Source organism: Mustelus asterias, chromosome 6, assembly GCF_964213995.1.
Source record: "Mustelus asterias chromosome 6, sMusAst1.hap1.1, whole genome shotgun sequence".
Lineage (NCBI taxonomy): Eukaryota > Metazoa > Chordata > Chondrichthyes > Carcharhiniformes > Triakidae > Mustelus > Mustelus asterias.
In genome coordinates this window covers 35,236,313-35,255,709 of record NC_135806.1, presented here as the reverse complement: position 1 = coordinate 35,255,709, position 19,397 = coordinate 35,236,313, and the positions used below count along the sequence as shown (strand labels likewise).

At 45.9% G+C, this 19,397-nt stretch overlaps 1 protein-coding gene across 1 annotated transcript in view; it reads right to left on the bottom strand.

Moving 5' to 3' along the window:
• Positions 1-19,397, bottom strand: part of LOC144494647 (paladin-like) — a 240,313-nt gene that overhangs the window by 92,147 nt on the left and 128,769 nt on the right. Inside the window, exons 16-17 of the mRNA XM_078213851.1 lie at positions 14,032-14,103; positions 11,369-11,509 (exon numbers count right to left, since the gene is read on the bottom strand). Of these exons, the coding sequence (XP_078069977.1) occupies positions 11,369-11,509; positions 14,032-14,103 (213 nt within the window). The remainder of the gene's footprint in view (positions 1-11,368; positions 11,510-14,031; positions 14,104-19,397) is intronic.

The window sequence follows — 19,397 nt, the reverse complement described above, 5'->3', positions numbered from 1 at the left end:
ATTCCAAATGCGGCCGAACCAACGTTCTATACATCTGCAACATCAGACCCCAACTTTTATACTCTATAAAGTCCCCGTCCTATAAAGGCAAGCATGCCATATGCCTTCTTCACCACCTGTGACGTCACCTTCAAGGATCTGTGGACTTGCACACCCAGGTCCCTCTGCGTATCTACACCCTTTATGGTTCTGCCATTTATCGTATAGCTCCTCCCTACATTATTTCTACCAAAATGCATCACTTCGCATTTATCAGGATTGAACTCCATCTGCCATTTCTTTGCCCAAATTTCCAGCCTATCTATATCCTTCTGTAGCTTCTGACAATGCTCCTCACTATCTGCAAGTCCTGCCAATTTTGTGTCGTCCGCAAACTTACTGATCACCCCAGTTACACCTTCTTCCAGAGCGTTTATATAAATCACAAACAGCAGAGGTCCCAATACAGAGTCCCGCGGAACACCGCCAGTCACAGGCCTTCAGCCGGAGAAAGACCCTTCCACTACCACCCTCTGTCCTCTGTGACCAAGCCAGTTCTCCACCCATCTAGCCACCTCCCCCTTTATCCCATGAGATCCAACCTTTTTCACCAGCCTACCATGAGGGACTTTGTCAAACGCTTTACTAAAGTCCATATAGACGACATCCACGGCCCTTCCCTCGTCAACCATTCTGGTCACTTCTTCAAAAAACTCCACCAGGTTAGTGAGGCATGACCTCCCTCTCACAAAACCATGCTGACTATCGTTAATGAGTTTATTCCTTTCTAAATGCGCATACATCCTATCTCTAAGAATCTTCTCCAACAACTTCCCCACCACGGACGTCAAGCTCACCGGCCTATAATTACCCGGGTTATCCTTCCTACCCTTCTTAAATAACGGGACCACATTAGCTATCCTCCAATCCTCTGGGACCTCACCTGCGTCCAGTGATGAGACAAAGATTTGCGTCAGAGGCCCAACGATTTCATCTCTCGTCTCCCTGAGCAGCCTTGGATAGATTCCATCAGGCCCTGGGGATTTGTCAGTCTTTATATTCTCTAACAAATCTAACACTTCCTCCCTTGTAATAGAGATTTTCTCCAACGGTTCAATACTCCCTTCCGAGACACTCCCAGTCAACACATCCCTCTCCTTTGTGAATACCGACGCAAAGTATTCATTTAGGATCTCCCCTACTTCTTTGGGCTCCAAGCATAATTCCCCTCTTTTGTCCCTGAGAGGTCCGATTTTTTCCCTGACAACCCTTATGTTCCTAACGTATGAGCTCCCTCCATTTTTAGCTGCCTGGAGCTAACATACGCCTCTCTTTTCTTTTTGACAAGTCCCTCAATTTCCCTGGTTATCCACGGTTCTCGAATCCTACCCTTCCTATCCTTCTTTTTTACAGGCACATGCCTGTCCTGTAGCCCTAACAACTGTTCCTTAAAAGACTCCCACATGCCAGATGTGGATTTACCCTCAAACAGCCTCTCTCAATCAAGAGCTGCCAATTTCTGCCTAATCCCACTAAAGTTAGCCTTCCCCCAATCCAACACCTTACCCTTGGGACACCACTCATCCTTTTCCATCACTATCATAAAGCTAACAGAATTGTGGTCACTATTTGCCACATGTTCCCCTACCGAAACTTTGAAGACCTGACCGGGCTCATTCCCCAGTACTAGGTCCAGTATAGCCCCCTCTCTAGTCGGGCTATCTACATATTGTTCCAAAGAACCCTCCTGTACGCATTTTACAAATTCCTCCCCATTCAGAGTCCCTGCTCTCAGCGATTTCCAGTCTATACCAGGGAAATTGAAGTCTCCCACTACAACAACCCTATTTTTCCTGCACCTATCCAGTATCTCCTGACATATCCGTTCTTCCACTTCCCTTGGGCTGTTGGGGGGCCTGTAGTATACCCCCAACATAGTGACTGCGCCCTTCCTGTTTCTAAGCTCCACCCAGAGCGACTATTACACGACCCCTCTGAATTGTCCTCCCTCTGCACTGCTGTAATATGCTCTCCAACTAATACTGCCACTCCCCCACCTCTTTTGGCCCCTCCTCTGTCTCGCCTAAAACACTTGTACCCCGGAATATTCAGCTGCCAGTCCTGTCCCTCTTTCAACCAAGTCTCTGTCACCGCAACCACATCCAAATTCCTCGTGAGCATTAAGGCCCTAAGTTCGTCTGTCTTACCTGCTACGCTCCTTGCATTGAAGTATAAGCACTCCAGACCTCCAGGCCCAGTGAGGTCATCCTCCCCCAGAGTACTCTTCTTCTTTGCCAGCCTTGTCCCAGCCCCAAGCTCGTCCCCAGCCTCTGCACTTGTAGACCTAATATTTTGATCCCCACCCCCCTGCCATACTAGTTTAAACCCCCCCGAACTGCACTAGCAAAACTCCAAGCCAGGATATTCGTGCCCTTCCAACTTAGTTGCGACCCGTCCTTCTTGTACAGGTGCCATCCTCTCCTGAAAACTTCCCATTGATCTAGGAAAATGAAGCCCTCCCTCCTGGACCAGTCCTTTAGCCAAGCATTCAATTGTACTAACTCCCTATTCTTAGCCTCACTGGCACGAGGCATTGGGAGCAGCCCAGAGATGGCCACCCTGGAGGCCCTACTTTTTAGTCTATTTCCCAACTCCCTGAATTGCTCTCGTAGGATCCCCCTGCTCTTCCTATCTACGTCATTTGCACCAATGTGTACAATGACATCCGTTTCTTTATCTTCCCCTTTTAAGATGCCTCCTATCCGCTCGGAGACATCCATGACCCCAGCACCAGGTAGGCAGACTACCATCCTGGAGTCCCGTTCGCACCCACAGAATCTCCTGTCTGTGCCTCTAACCAACGCATCCCCCACCACTATTGCTCTCCTAACACCTCTCTTTCCTTTCTGGACCACAGAGCCTGACTCTGTGCCAGTGACCTGGTCACTGTGGCTTACCCCTAGAGAGTCATCCTCCTCCACACTATCCAAAACAATGTACTTGTTTTGGAGTGGGACAACCACAGGTGACTCCTCCACTAATTGCTCACTCCCCTCCCCTCTCACACCTGTCGCCGAGCCCTTCCTATTATGAGAGACAGCCACTGGAATACTCTCTGGTACGTTACCCTTCTGACCTTTACTCCTCCTAACTGTGACCCATGTGTCTTCCTCCCGATGCCCCGGTGTAACTAGTTCCCTATAACTCATGTCAATTATTCTCACATTCTCCCTGACTGGACCAAGGTCAGCAATCTGCAGCTCCAGTTCCGTGATGCGGTCCCTCAGGAGCTGCAGTTCCATGCACCTGGCGCAAATGTGGTCCTCCGGGAGGCTAGGTGTTTCCAGGAACTCCCACATCCCACACCGGAAGCGCCGAACTGGCCTACCACTCATAGGTACCCTTATCCTATATAGGTTTGGATAAAAATAACTTACCTTGCCTCGCCCTATCCCCTGAAGCCCTGTGAGCCAAAGCCCTTATAGCTCACACTCTGCTTCCCACACACTACACTGCCCGCTCCCGACGCTGCCCGCTGTATACTGCAGCCTACCTTTTATACTTCGCGTGCTTAAAAAACCCTTCCCAGACTCCTTAGCAGCCCACTTCCAGTTTTCACTTTGAACTTAAGAAAAATACTACTACAAAAGTAAAGGCCAAAAAGAAACCACACTAACTGACTGATTAAATAAATAATTAATTCAATCAATCTCTCACCAGCACTCCTGCCTCCAATCACTCCCTCTCAGCTTGCTCCAGTGGAACAATGAGGGGGAACCTCCCAGGTAACTGACTTTTAACGTTAAAATAACAACCCTTCCCAGACTCCTTAGCAGCCCACTTCCAGTTTTCGCTTAAAGAGTGGCAATGAAGACACAGCTTTGGAGCTGGAAGGCCATTGAACTTCCATTGAAAGTTGTTGAACAGCTCTACCTGCAGAATGTCATACCTCAGCAGCCTGTGTGACAATCAGACTCTGATCTGGCACAAACAAGTGTGAGAGCGTAGCATGGGGCTAGGCATCTTCTCAAGCTGAGAGAGCAGAAAAATCCCCTTCCATGGAGTCTATGCCACTGTCATGGGGCTGAACCTCAGCACTGAAACTTTATCTGCCAGCGTGGCTCAGTTGGTAATGCTGTCACCTCTGAGTGTGTTCAAGTCCTGCTCCAAAGATAATCTAGGCCGACGTTGCAGTGCAGTATTGGGGGAGTGCAGCACTGACAGAGGTGTTGCCTTTTGGATTAGGGATCAAAACGGGGCACAGTCTGGCCTTTCAGGTGGACATTCTATTGCATTAACTGAAGAAAAACAGGCCAATATTTATCCCTCTCCCATATTCACTAAATCAGATTATCTGGCCATTAATATATTGCTGTTTGCAGAATCTTTGGGTGTGCAAATTAGCCGCCACATTTTCTACAATGCAACAGCGACTGCACTTAGAACATAGAGAACATAGAACATAGAACATTACAGCACAGAACAGGCCCTTCGGCCCACGATGTTGTGCCGACCTTCATCTGAAACCAAGATCAAGCTATCCCACTCCCTACCATCCTGGTGTGCTCCATGTGCCTATCCAATAACCGCTTAAATGTTCCTAAAGTGTCTGACTCCACTATCACTTTAACTAGTATTCCCTTGGCTGTGAAGTACCTTGGGATGTCCTGGGTCATGAACAGCGCTAAAAAAAGACACCTTATTTAGATGGTTGAAAAAAGTGAAATGATCATTTTTATAGGTGTATAATGAAGGTTGCTTTTACTGTAATTCTGATTATTTAAATTATATTGCACAATGTTTTTCATTGGAAAATTGCATACATAATGGAGACAGATCATTGAAAAATGATCAACAACAGGCATTTAAGAAGGTCTTTGCAGGACAGAAAGGGTAAGGCCCTTTTAGGATTATGTTTTTCTCATTTTGCTATTTTTAGTCAAGGAGATGTTGATGTATTTTCTCTCGTTAAAATATGATGAATAGTTCAATTCATATCGCCCTGTGTACCTGACATAGAGTCATAGAAGTCATAGAGGTTTACAACATGGAAACAGGCCCTTCGGCCCAATTTGGCAATGCTGCCCTTTTTTTTAAAACCCCGAAGCTAATCCCAATTGCCCGCATTTGGCCCATATCCCTCCATGCCCATCGTACCCATGTAACTATCTAAATGCTTTTTAAAAGACAAAATTGTACCCGCCTCTACTACTACCTCTGGCAGCTTGTTCCAGACACTCACCACCCTCTGTGTGAAAGAATTGCCCCTCTGGACACTTTTGTATCTCTCCCCTCTCACCTTAAACCTATGCCCTCTAGCTTTAGACTCCCCTACCTTTGGGAAAAGATATTGACTATCTAGCTGATCTGTGCCCCTCATTATTTTATAGACCTCTATAAGATCACCACTCAGCCTCCTACGCTCCAGAGAAAAAGTCCCAGTCTATCCAGCCTCTCCTTATAACTCAAACCATCAAGTCCCGGTAGCATCCTAGTAAATCTTTTCTGCACTCTTTCTAGTTTAATAATATCCTTTCTATAATAGGGTGACCAGAATTGCACACAATATTCCAAGTGTGGCCTTACCAATGTCTTGTACAACTTCAACAAGACATTCCAACTCCTGTATTCATGAAACCAAGCTTGCCAAATGCCTTCTTCACACTCTGTCCACCTGTGACTCCACATTCAAGGAGCTATGAACACGTACCCCTAGATCTCTTTGTTCTGTAACTCTCCCCAGCGCCCTAACATTAACTGAGTAAGTCCTGCCCTGGTTCAATCTACCAAAATGCATCACCTCGCATTTGTCTAAATTAAACTCCATCTGCCATTTGTCAGCCCACTGGCCCAATTGATCAAGATCCCGTTGCAATTGGAGATAACTTTCTTCACTGTCCACTGTGCCACCAATCTTAGTGTCATCTACAAACCATGCCTCTTATATTCTCATCCAAATCATTAATATAAATGACAAATAACAGTGGACCCAGCACTGATTCCTGAGACACACCGCTGGTCACAGGCCTCCAGTTTGAAAAACAACCCTCTACAACCACCTTCTGTCAAGAAGCCAATTTTGTATCCATTTAGATACCTCACCCTGGATCCCGTGAGATTTAACTTTATGCAACAACCTACCATGCGGTACCTTGTCAAAGGCCTTGCTAAAGTCCATGTAGACAACACTTTTCAGCTCAGCTCTCTCCAGACTCCATGTGTGATCAGTCATTCATTCAACTGATCATGTGATTGCATTTAATAACTATCTCCAACTATTCATCAATAACTCCCCTTCCAGACAGAGTTAGCTCACTGCTTCAGGGAACACTACTTTCCTTTCTCAGCCTCTCCTGAGAGAAAACACAATCAACTAGTGTTTTTAAAGAAATGAAGAAGTGAAAGAATTGCATTTATACAGAGCCCTTGTTAACCTCAGAACACCTCAAGCACTCTACAATTGCAAAACACAGCAGACCACTTTCCCACATCAAGTTCCCAGAAGGATGATAATGGAAAGGTTTTTGTTTCATTTAAGTTTGTTGAAGGATGAAGATTGGCCAGGAGAACTTTCCTATTCTATGAAATAGTTCACCTGGGAGGGCAGATGGGGCAAAGGTTGAACAGCTAATCTGAAAGACAGCATACCTAGCAGTGGAGTTCCCCCTCAGTATCACATCAAAATGTCAGCCTGAATAATGTGCTCTAGTTTCTGGAGTGGGACCCACAATTCTCTAATACAGAATACTACCATTGAGCTTAGGTTAACATTTTAATGATGTGGAGATGCCGGCGTTGGACTGGGGTGGGCACAGTAAGAAGTCTCACAACACCAGGTTAAAGTCCAACAGGTTTATTTGGTAGCAAATACCAAAGCTTTCGGAGCTTGCTGCTCCTTCGTCAGATGGAGTGGTCTCTTGGAGAGACTTTAACCTGGTGTTGTGAGACTTCTTACTGTAACATTTTAATACCACACTAACCTTCAGTCCTCCTCCTCAACTGATATATATTCAGTTCTTGTGAAGATGCCAATGGATTATTTGGAGTAATTGTGGCTTTTCTCTGTACTTCATTCAGGTCCTGAATATCTCTTTGTGTCTCCATGGCCTTGACTGGATACAGTACTCAAAGTATTGTGCAGTTGAAGCTTGACTTTCTCTGGCTTGTAGTCCCTGTACAAGTAGTATCATATTTTTTTCTTTTTTGCTAAGTTGACCACAGTGATGGCTGATTTTATGCTGGGCAGATTTTTCTTATCCGGAGAGTTGCGCTCCATGGCCCTGGCTTGAACACTTCTGTGGCCCCCACTTATAATGGTTGACTGTACTGAATCAGTATCCAGTATATTCAGGGCAAAGGAAGAAGAGGGGTGGGGGGGGGGGGGGGGGGGAGGGGGAGCAGAAATTGCAGCAGAAGTTACTTTTCTTTACAGAGACAAAATATAGCCATGAAGACACAGTGAGACATTCAAAGTCTGAATGCAGTACAGAGAAAAGCCTTGAAATTGCTCCAAACAATCCATTGGCATATTCACAAGGAATGGAATCTGCATCAGGGGATGACTGAGGGTTAGTGTGGTACTAAAATTTTAACCTTAGCTCTATATTAGAAGACTGTGTGTCCTACTCTAGAAACCTGAGCACATTATTCAGACTGACACTGTGATGCGAAAAGGAGAGAGAACTGCATTAACAGAAAAACAGAAAATGCTGAAAATCTCAGCAGGCCTGACAGCATTTGTGGAGACAGAACAGAGCCAACATTTCAAGTCTGGATGACCCTTCGTCAGTGCTAGGAGAACTGCACTACCAGGCATGCTATCCTTCAGATGAAAGGTTGAACTGATGCTCTGTTGCCTTTCCAGTTGAATATAAAAGGTCTCTCAGCACTATTCGAAAGGGGAGTAGAAAAGTTATTTCTGTGTCCTGGTGAATAAAGGAATATTCACCTCATCTGGATGAAAAGGCACCTCATCTTTCAATTAGGCACTTTACAACCTTGCGGACTCAGCATTAAGTTCAACGAATTGAAATTTCAACCTGTGATCCCAGTTTGTTCCCTTTTACTTTGCTGGTTTTGACTTTTTTTCCCTTGTTTTTCTCTTTTTGCTTTCAGGATCCTGCCACTCACATCTCCTCTAGACATATCTTTTGTTTCCTTACAAGTCCCATTACCGTTCCATTTGGCCTTGCACCACAAACCCTTTTGTCATTCAATCTCTCCTGCCTTCCACCTGATCAGAGACCTTCCCATTTGGACTTTTTGCCCCCAGCCTTCCCTCTTTCATGTGTGTAAACTCATTAAATCTGACAGAAGGTCATCAATTTGAAATGACCCTTTGTCAGTGCTAGGAGAACTGCACTACCAGGCATGCCATTCTTTCTCTTTCGATGCTACCAGACCTGCTGAGTATTTCCAGCATTTTCTGTTTGTATTTGCTACTACATTGCCTTGTTTCTTTTTGTGATATCAGGCTTTCATGTGGCAGATAAAACTGCAACCCAGTTCTTCTATCATGGGAAGAACTTCTTAGCTATTTTTAGAACAAGGACCTGCTGTGTGCTAGTTCTTCCCATTTTCTGCCATCACCTTCTTTTTGCTAGCAGCAATTGGAAGCAACTAGCAATTTGGGAATGGAGGGATACAAACGAATGGTCTAGTGGACCAATGAGTGGCACAGGCTTGGAGGGCCGAAGGGCCTGTTCCCTGTGCTGTACTGTTCTTTGTTCTTTGTTCAAAGTTCCCTCATGTTTTACATACATTTTTATATAACCTTCCAGCTTTATTTTTCTGAATCTTTAAAGATAATACACTATGATTGAACTTGTGACTGGGTTGATGCGCTATTCAAACACGAGGCTTGAAGCTCAGTAAATGAAAGGCTTTTATTTACTGTAACGAAGCTACCAGAACTTATATACACTATCCCAGACTGAAGGGGTCCCGGCCAGAGCAGGGACTCTTATACCTCTCCCAGGAGGCGGAGCCCGACTGGGATGTGCCACAACACTACAGTACAAAGGTGTAACAACCCCACCCTAACCCCAACAGCAACAATAGCACAACCCAACAGTAACATATGTACATCCTTGTAGTACTGGCCAGCCCCTGGCTCAGTACTATCCAGTGGGAACCAACGATGGTTCGCCACATGGGTATAGTAAATAAATGAATGTTTGTCAAGATTACCAGGTGAGAAATGTCAGGTTTGGAAAATGGTTAACTTCTTAATTGCCTGAACTTTGACAGGAATCTATTCAACCTTTAAATAAGTCTGCTTAAAAATCATACAGAGAAAGGGATATAATGGTTGTGAGCTCAAGGACTCATAGTTCTCTGCTTCACACTGTATATTTGATGAGAGTCAAAAGTGTTAGTGGAAGAATCAAACAACAATTACAACTTGTATTTATATAAGGAGCACAATCTTACCAAAAAAATTCTAAGGGCGCAATCGTAACAAGAAAAGTGGCAAAAAAAGTCTGCAAATCGAAGTTTTTCACTCTGGTATTTTGAGCGAGTTTGGTAGTGCAATCTTTCCACACTCCGTAACTTTTTTTGGCAGTTGGGAGATTCACGCCAGAAGGTGTGGGGGAGGAGGCGGAGCCTATGCAAGCTGGGGAAGCTGGCTGCAGAGTGCTCGGGCGCCATTGGACTGGTGCCGTAATCTCCCATTGCACTGGGAGACCTCTTGCCACCTACCCTCAACCCCCTCATCAGCAGCAGTGTGAGATCCCACAAATAGCAACACGGGTCACCAGCTTTGGGGAATCAGTCCCCCTTCACGACCCCCTCCACGGCTCACCCCTCTGCAGACCCCCCTGTATATCCCTCTCCTTGCCAATCACCCGCCGTCTGCCGATGATCCCCCCCGTCAGCCGATCACTCCCCTTGCATACCCTCACACATACTCTCCCCCTTGCATACCCACCCCCACTGAGTTCCCCCTGTTGTATACCCCCCACAGAGCTCCTCCCCTTGCATACTCCCCACCCCCTGCAGAGCTCCCCCCTTGCAGAATTCCCCATCTTCTTTTTCCCCCCATCATAGCTCCACCCCACTCAGTTCCCATCCCCTTGGCACTGCCGTGGCACGGTTATGGTGCCTGCTGGGCACTGTCAAGCTGGCAGTGTCTGATGGGCACTGCCTAGCCATGCCCCTGACCATTTGGGAGCATCAATGGCCTCTAATCCTCCCAGTATGGCCATCATGTCTGGTTCCTGTTGATGGGGACCGTGAGTGATTCTTGTCGGCAAGAGGGAGGCCAGAAATGGCCGTATCAGACGGGTAAGTATCATGGTTGTGATTACATTAATATTTAAATCGATCGCAGAAAGAGAACTGGGAAGATGGCTTTTGGCATGAGACCGGTTCACGCTCAGCGCAAATGTATATTCAAGGTTGAGATTAATAGATTTTAAATAGCAAGGAAATTGAGAGATAAGGAGATAATGTGGGAAGATAGAGTTGAGGAAGCAAATCAGCCATGATTGTATTGAATGGAGGAGCAGCCTCCAAGGGCCAAGTGGCCTTAACCAGGTGCTATTTCTTATGTTCCCATTTCTTATGTTCCTATTATCTTGCTGAGTGTAATTAACTCACTGTAAATAAAGTTTCAGATTTAGTATGAATGTAACCATCTGACTGTGTGACATTTATCACATTTTGGAATGGCCATCCAAAGTGGTCACATTGCCTCTGGTGTGAAAGGATCGTTATTTGTCCCGTGGCAGTCCATCAGTTCGTGTCATTCGCACGTTTTATTTTATAGAAAATGTGGGGTTTCCGACAGAAACTGTCTCTTTGCTGTGCACAAAACTTAAAAATATTGGGATAGAGCTTAGATCATTGCTCTAAAAATATAACAGAAGCAGGGGGTTCCGGAGAATGCATCTTTGCTTTGACCATTTGGCTGGTTTAATTGTGATTTCTCTGATTTTGCGTAATATAAACCAAATCTTTTGAACATTAATGTACTTTCTGTGCAAAATCGCCAATCATTCTGCTTTCACACCAACTATAGATAACTAGAAAATGTTGTCAAATTGTGTATAATTTGACTTCTGACTGGGAGAGTGCACAGGTCAACCATCCATTTCAGTGGCACAAAGAGGCCCCGTGATTTTGACATCCCAATTTCCCTAACAAAAAGGAACAATCACCCAAAACAGATGTGTGCTTTGGACACTGGGGGTAGGCCCTTTTCAAAATGGAGTCGGGCACTTTGACAGTGTTCATGCCAGGCAAAGAAAGTGAAAATCAGCCCAATATGTTAATTTTAATAAATTGTCAAAATAATAGAAAATGAGAAATAAACACATGAAATTCTTTGCTGGTAATAAGTGGCACACTGCCATTTAGAATATAGAAATGACAAGTAAAGTGTTACCTTCTTATATGTGTTGATAATGAGCTCTCTTAGGTGATGCATCATGGGAGTCATTGAATCACTTACTGCATCAAGAGCTCTATCCACTTCCTTCTTCATCTCATCACCATTGGGAAGAAGGCGAACCAGATTAAGAATGGCCTGTGGGAAAAAATAGATGGAGGTACAAAAAAATGAAGCTCAGGGGATCATTTTCTGCCTCTGCACCAATGACAAATTTCGACCACTCGCTGTATAGGCAATCGTGGGCATGCTGTTAGTGATTTTTCACATATCTGATCATGGGGACATATTTTCCTTTGGTCTGTATTTGCAATATGATTACTTTACAGTCTAATATTTACCAAACCATAAAATATTATCTTTCCTAATCTTACCCAAAATCCTGTCACAAAGGCAAGTGCAAACGGTGGAGGTCATCTAGTTCATATTTTCAGACGTTATTGTTTTGGAAAATCATGTGACTCTTCATTCCATATTTTACATTGATATTCAACATTCTAATAACAGCCAATTTACTGAAGCTATGAATATACAGATTACGAAGACCGAGGATTTGACTCTTATATAATTGTATCATAAATGCATTGTTTTTTGGTATTATGTTGCAAAAAGGCCACACAAGAATGGACATTTTATCCAGTTTTGAGATTCCCCATTCTTCTAACTGGCTGCTCGAGATCTGTATCAATAGCTGGAGAACTAGCTGGATCTGACAGTTTCCTCTGTTCCCAGATATATAGCGACTTCACACTTGTTAACTGCATCTTCTGTTAACAGCGCCTGTTACATTTACCTCGGGAACTGTATTTTTTTAAGTCCTTTGCCCTCTGATCATACTTTTAACAGGTTCCTCTATTAATTTCAATGAGAAGATTGAGGGATGATTTGATCAGGATGTTTAAAATATTAAACATGTTCAGTAGGGTAAAACTATTTCCTCTTTTGGGGGAATCAAGAATGAGGGGACAATGGCCAGGATTTTATGACCTTGCTCGGACGAGGCTCCTAAAATCCCGCCTGAGGCCAACGGAGAATTTCGTTCTGGGAGCCTCACCCGTCCCGATTCTGGGGTGTGCGAGGTGGTAAAATTCCAGCCATAATGTTAATATCAGAGCCAGGGAAACAGGCTTCAGAGTTCTTGGGAACCATTGCCCAGGGAGCCCCTATCTTCCAGTGCACTGAGGGACCTCCTCCCATCTCAACCCCACGGACATCGGACCCCCATCGATGGCATGTTCTCCCCCCACACCAGCATCAGGGCATCAGGATCGTCCCGATGAATTCGCTGGCAGATTCCCCATGCCTCCCCCCTTGCACACACCTCCCTTGCATAGAGCCCCCTTACGCAGCCCTGCTTTGCAGGGACCCACCCTGCATGAGCCCCGCCCGCATAAGGCCCCCTGTCATTGTCCATATCCCCCCCCCTGCTCATAGCCCCATTCACACCCCACTTAGGCCACACCCCTGGCACTGCCCTTGGCACACTTTAGGTGCCCAACCTGGCACTGCCAGGCCAGATGGGCAGTGCCAGACCATTCCACCGACCACCTGGCGACTTCAGTGGCCTCTGATATCTCCGGCGTTGCCATTATTCCTAGTCTTCAGAGATGTTCTGTTTAAAAAAAAATGCGGGATGTTCTGTGATCCTGTTCAAACAAAACACGAGATGTTCTGTTTATAGCTCTCATTTTGTAGAAGGTAGTATGCCAATGAGAACATCTCAGACAGTGACATAGCCAGCATGAGGACTTTTGATGTGGAGGAAAAGTTTAATACTGCCTGATACAATTCAAGTTACGTGTACTTTATGAAAGGAAAAGGTAAGCATTAGAAGAAAGTTGTATTTTTAAAGAGCCAGTTTAGATTGGGCTGTAGCAGTAGTACTCCAGCTTGCCTGATGAGTGGACTCTGCCTGAGTCTCGAATTTGCTACTTAAAACTCTCTTTTCTGACCAGGATTTTGGTTGCTTGTCCTAAAATCTCCTTGTGTGTTTCAGAGTCAAATTATGCCTGATAATGCTCCCAAAAAGTGTCTTGGATCTTTTAGAGTTAACAGTACTATAGAAATGTAAGTTATTCCTGGTGTGTTTTAGCACAGGCATTAACTGGATTGTGTTTACTGGGTTAACACCTCCATCAGAGGATAAGAGACTGAAATGTTATCATTATCTGTCTTTTAATAGCAGCAGGAATCATTTGTAACTTTAGATGCCTTTATTTTAAAGATTGTGGCCTAAATGGTTAGCACTGCTGCCTCACAGCACCAGGGACCCAGATTCAATTCCGGCCTTGGTTGACTGCCTGTGTGGAGTTTGCACGTTCTCCCCTTGTCCGCATGGGTTTCCTCCGGGTGCTCCGGTTTCCTCTCACAGTCCAAAGATGTGCAGGTTAGGTTGATTGGCCATGCTAAATTGTCCCTTAGGTTAGCGGGGTTACGGGGTAAGCCTGAGTAATAGTCGGTGCACGGTAGGGATTCTATGATAAATCTAAAGGATTTACCAGTGGTGAGCAATTACCAGTAAGTCACCAACAGAGATCAAAAGTCACAGCAAAATTCCTTGCTCTCAGCCTGACCAATGAAAACTGAACCTTAAATCTATACTTTAATGAAGGTTGGCAATCTTCTGAATAATCATATTCAGAAATATTGTAACTTCTTACCTCAAATTCACCCTTAGTATACTTGGCATCAGGGATGCTGACCATATCCTCAACAAAAGGCTCTGGAAACCCCTATGGACAGAAGTAATCAAATTCAAAGTTAATTCAGCTTAAACAAAAATTACATATTGTTTTCAAATGAAGTCCACGTAAAAAATATTAATGCTTGAAAGAAGGAGAATAAATGGAGGCTAAGTAGTAAAAGACTGTTTCCATGTTCCATGGAAGTTAAGTCCTAAAATACTCAGGGAAGTTAGAGGAACCACTTTTACACAGAGGGTGTTTTAAACATGGAATGCTTTACCATAAGTCAAAATGGACAGAGATTATCACATCACATACAAGGTAATTATGTATGTATACGATTGTACAAAGGAAAAAGACAAAACTCTGGCTGTGATTTTCCCAAAACCATAATGGTGAAAAAACTGGAGTGATCCATGCCAGTCTGTCAGGCGTGGTCTGGATCGCAATCATTCCACAGGGAGAGCGGCGAGTTCCAGCTGTTCCAGTACAACTACAACACTGGCATCTACCCAGCAATGTGGAAAATCTCCCAGGTATGTACTGTCCACAAAAAGCAGGACAAATCCAACCCAGCCAAGTACCCCCCATCAACCTACTCTTTATCATTTAGAAGGCAAATGGGATGTTGGCCTATATCGCAAGGGGGATAGAATATAAAAGCAGAGATGTCTTGCTGCATCTGTACAGGGCATTGGTGAGGCCGCAGCTGGAATACTGTGTGCAGTATTGGTCCCCTTATTTGTGGAAGGATATATTGGCCTTGGAGGGAGTGCGAGAAGGTTCACCAGGTTGATACCAGAGATGAGGGGTGTTGATTATGAAGAGAGACTGAGCAGATTGGGTTTGTACTCGTTGGAGTTTAGAAGGCTGAGGGGGGATCTTATAGAGACCTATAAGATAATGAAGGGGCTGGATAGGGTAGAGATGGAGAGATTCTTTCCACTTAGAAAGGAAACTAGAACTAGAGGGCACAGCCTCAAAATAAAGGGGGGTCAGTTTAGGACAGAGTTGAGGAGGAACTTCTTCTCTCAGAGGGTGGTGAATCTCTGGAATTCTCTGCCCACTGAAGTGGTGGAGGCTACCTCGTTGAATATGTTTAAATCACGGATAGATGGATTTCTGATCGGTAGGGGAATTAGGGGTTATAGGGATCAGGCGGGTAAGTGGAACTGATCCACTTCAGATCAGCCATGATCTTATTGAATGGCGGGGCAGGCTCGAGGGGCTAGATGGCCTACTCCTGCTCCTATTTCTTATGTTCTTATGTTCTTATCATCAGCAAAGTGATGTAAAGTGTCAAGCAGCGCTTACTCAGCAATGACCTGTCCACTGATGTCCAGTTTGAGTTCTGCCAGGGTCACTCAGCTTCTCACCTCTTTACAGTCTTGGTCTAAACATGAAGAGAAGAGCTGAACTCAAGAGGTGAGGAGAGAGTGACTGCCCTTAGCATCGAGGCAGCATTTGACCGAGTGTGGCATCAAGGGGCAAAACTAGCAAAACTGGAATTAATGAGAATCGAGGGTAAACGCTCCACTGGTTGGAGTCATACCTGGCACAAAGGAAGATATTGTGGTGATTGGAGGTCAATCACCTCATTTCCAGGCCATCACTAAGGGAGTTCCTCAGGATGGTGTCCTAGGCCCAGCCATCTTCAGCTCCTTCATCAATGATCTTCCCTTTCCATCGCAAGGTCAGGAGTCAGGATGTGTGCTGGTGACTGCATTTTGTTCAGACTCATTTGCAACTCCTCAGATACTGAAGGAGTCCTTGTTCATAAGCAGCAACACCTGGACAATATGCAGGCTTGGGCTGACAAGTGGCAAGTAACATCCGTGCCAGACAAATTCTATTTCCAAGATAGAATCAACCATCTTCCCTTTACATTGAATGGCATTACTGTCATTGAATCCCCCACTATCAACTTCCCACCAGAAACTGAACTGGACTAGTCATATAAATATTATGGCTACACCAGCAGGTCAGAGCCTGGGAATTCTGACGTGAGTATATCACTTCCTGACTCCCCAAAGCACCATCTACAAGACACAAATTGGGAATGTGATGAAATACTCTCCACTTGCTTGAACAAGCTCTAACAACACTCAAGCAACTCGACACCATCCAAGACAAAGCAGCCCATTGATTGGCACTCTATGTGCATCCTAAACATTCAATCTCTCCAACACCAATGCACAGCAGCAGCTGTGTGCCACCTATAAGATGTACTGCAGCAACTCACCAAGGTTCCTTTGACAGCACCTTTCAACCTGCAATCTTTACTACCCAGAAGGACAAGGGAAACTGATCCATGGGAACACCATCATGTTCCCTCCAAGCCATCCAGACTTGGAAATATAGCGCCACCATTCCTTCACTGGCACAAGGTCATCACCCTGGAATTCCCTTCCGGACAGCAATGCTCCACTAAAGTTTCATCTTGAAACCCATGCTCAGATCTTTAGAGTGGGACTTTAATCCTGCCTAAGAGACTTAAGTGCTACCATGAGGCACAGCTGAAACTGGGATTGGCTGGATGGATTGGGCGACTGGGATTGGACAGTTGGGATTGGGAGAATGGGATTGAGGGGTTGGAATTGGGTAAATGGGATTTGAAGATTGGGATTGGACAGTTGGGATTAGGTAGATGGGATTCAGAGAGTAGAACTGGGTGATTGAGATTCAGAGGTTGGGATTGGATGAATGGGATTGGGATGTTGGGATTGGAGAATGAGATTGGGAGAATGGGATTGGACAGTTGGGATTGGGAGAATGGGATTGGACAGTTGGGATTGGGAGAATGGGATTGGACAGTTGGGATTGGGATAATTGGATTGGGAGAATAGGATTGGGATGTTGGGATTGGACAATTGGGATTGAGGGGTTGGAATTGGGTAAATGGGATTTGAAGATTGGGATTGGACAGTTGGGATTAGGTAGATGGGATTTGGAGGGTAGAATTGGGTGATTGGAATTGGGTGAATGGGATTCAGAGGTTGGGATTGGGTGAATGGAATTGGGATGTTGGGATTGAGAGGTTGGGGCTGAGGGGTTGGGATTGGGAGGATGGGATTGGGTGATTGGGATTGCAGGTTTTTGGATTGGGTGAATGGGATTGGGATTGAGGGGTTGGGATTGGACGAATGGAATTGGGAGGATAGAAGGGCGGCATGGTAGCACAGTGGTTAGCACTGCTGCTTCACAGCTCCAGGGTCCTGGGTTCGATTCCTGGCTCGGGTCACTGTCTGTGTGGAGTTTGCACATTCTCCTCGTGTCTGCGTGGGTTTCCTCCGGGTGCTCCGGTTTCCTCCCACAGTCCAAAGATGTGCGGGTTAGGTTGATTGGCCAGGTTACAAATTGTCCCTGAGATGTGTAGTTAGAGGGATTAGCGGGTAAATATGTGGGGGTAGGGCCTGGGTGGGATTGTGGTCGGTGCAGACTCGATGGGCCAAATGGCCTCCTTCTGCACTGTAGGGTTTCTATGATTTTCTATGATAACAGACCACCACTTTTAAACCCACTGCCTTCAAAAATGTCTTATTTAATTTAATGTATGTTCACAAATGCAAATAAATGTTGGCATCATTTGCTGCTAGTGTATCGTCACAGAAGACAGTTCAAAGCAAGCTGACAATAGTGTCAACACAAAATTAGAAACAGCCGCACCAAAAGGATATCTTGAGTTCTCTGTCAAAAGCCAGTCTGACTCACAGCATTACAACCTTCACCGTGGGGAGGGCAAGGAGGCAGGTTCTGAATCCACCCTGAACAAGAATCAAAGCCCATGCTGTTTGTGGTGAACCATCGTTGGTTCCCACTGGATAGTACTGAGCCAGGGTCTGGCCAGTACTACAAGTATGTACATATGTTACTGTTGGGTTAGGGATGGGTTGTGCTACTTGTTGCTGTTGGGGTTAGGGTGGGGTTGTTACACCTTTGTATTGTAGTGTTGTGGTACATCCCAGTCAGGCTCCGCCTCCTGGGAGAGGTATAAAGGTCCCTGCTCTGGCTGGGACCCCTCAGTCTGGGATCGTGTATATAATTATTGGCTGCTTCATTACAGTAAATAAAAGCCTTTATTTCCCGAGCATCTAGCCTCGTGTATGATAACGCGCATCAATTTTATTTACTGTTGTTAAACTCTCGTCGAAGAAAAAAAAAGAGTATGGAGCAGATACTGAAGCCGGAATGCCTTACACTAGATCCACGTGCGGTGGGCGCCTCTAACACCTTCGACCACTGGCTGAAGTGTTTCGAAGACTACCTGGCAGCCTCCACAGCGGTCATCACAGATGATGACAGACTCCGGGTCCTCCATGCGAGGGTAAGCGACACTGTCTACCTCGCGATCCGTGCGGCCACCGATTACACAAAGGCCCTCGAGCTTCTGAAGAAGCGTTATATCAAATCGCCCATTGAAATACATGCTCGTTACCTCTTAGCCACTCGACGACGGCAGTCTGGCGAAACGATGGAGGAATATGCGAACGAGCTCCTACAGCTAGCCAGGGGCTGTAACTGCAAAGCTGTGTCGGCTGAGCAGAGTATGAACGACCTCGCCTGAGATGCGTTTGTGGCGGGAGTCGGATCGTCGTACATTCGACTTAAACTACTGGAGAAAGGTAACCTTGACCTTACCCAGGCAATCGAGCTAGCGGAGATGCTGGGGACGGCCTCCAAAAGCCTAGTATTGTATCCTGAAGACCACGTGGAGACAACGTGGCAGGAGCAGTCGCCAATCCCTCCTCGTCCCTCGGGTTCGAAATGCTGCGTAATGGCGTGCTCACACTCGGGCCAGACGACGGCAGCAGCTCCGGGCGGCCCGCGGTGTCACTTCTGTGGGGGAGCGAAGCATACTCGGCAACGGTGTCCCGCTAAGGCTGTGTTGTGCTCCGCCTGCGGTAAGAAGGGGCACTATTCGAAAGTGTGCCGATCTAAATCTAGGAACGGCAGTGTGGCCTGCGATTCTTCAGAGCTTGGCTCTTCGTCGTCGAAATCATCGAGGGGTTCGTCCACATGCGAGGCCAGGACGACGCCATTACGGTCGACTGAGTCGGAGGTGTGTGACCACCAGGGGTCGCTGAGTTTGGCGCCATCACCCACGTGCGACCTATGGGAGCGGCCATGTTGGTCGGCACCGACCGCGAACGACCAGCAGGGGTCCTCCTCATCGATTTCAGCTGCCTGCAGTGGCGCTCATGAACCAACGGTGGCGTCGATTATCCTGGACCAGGCCCAGCCTCATAGACTTGACAAATCTATGATGAACATCCAGGTAAATGAACACTTGATTTATTGTCTGTTTGACAGCGGGAGCACTGAGAGCTTTATCCACCCAGACA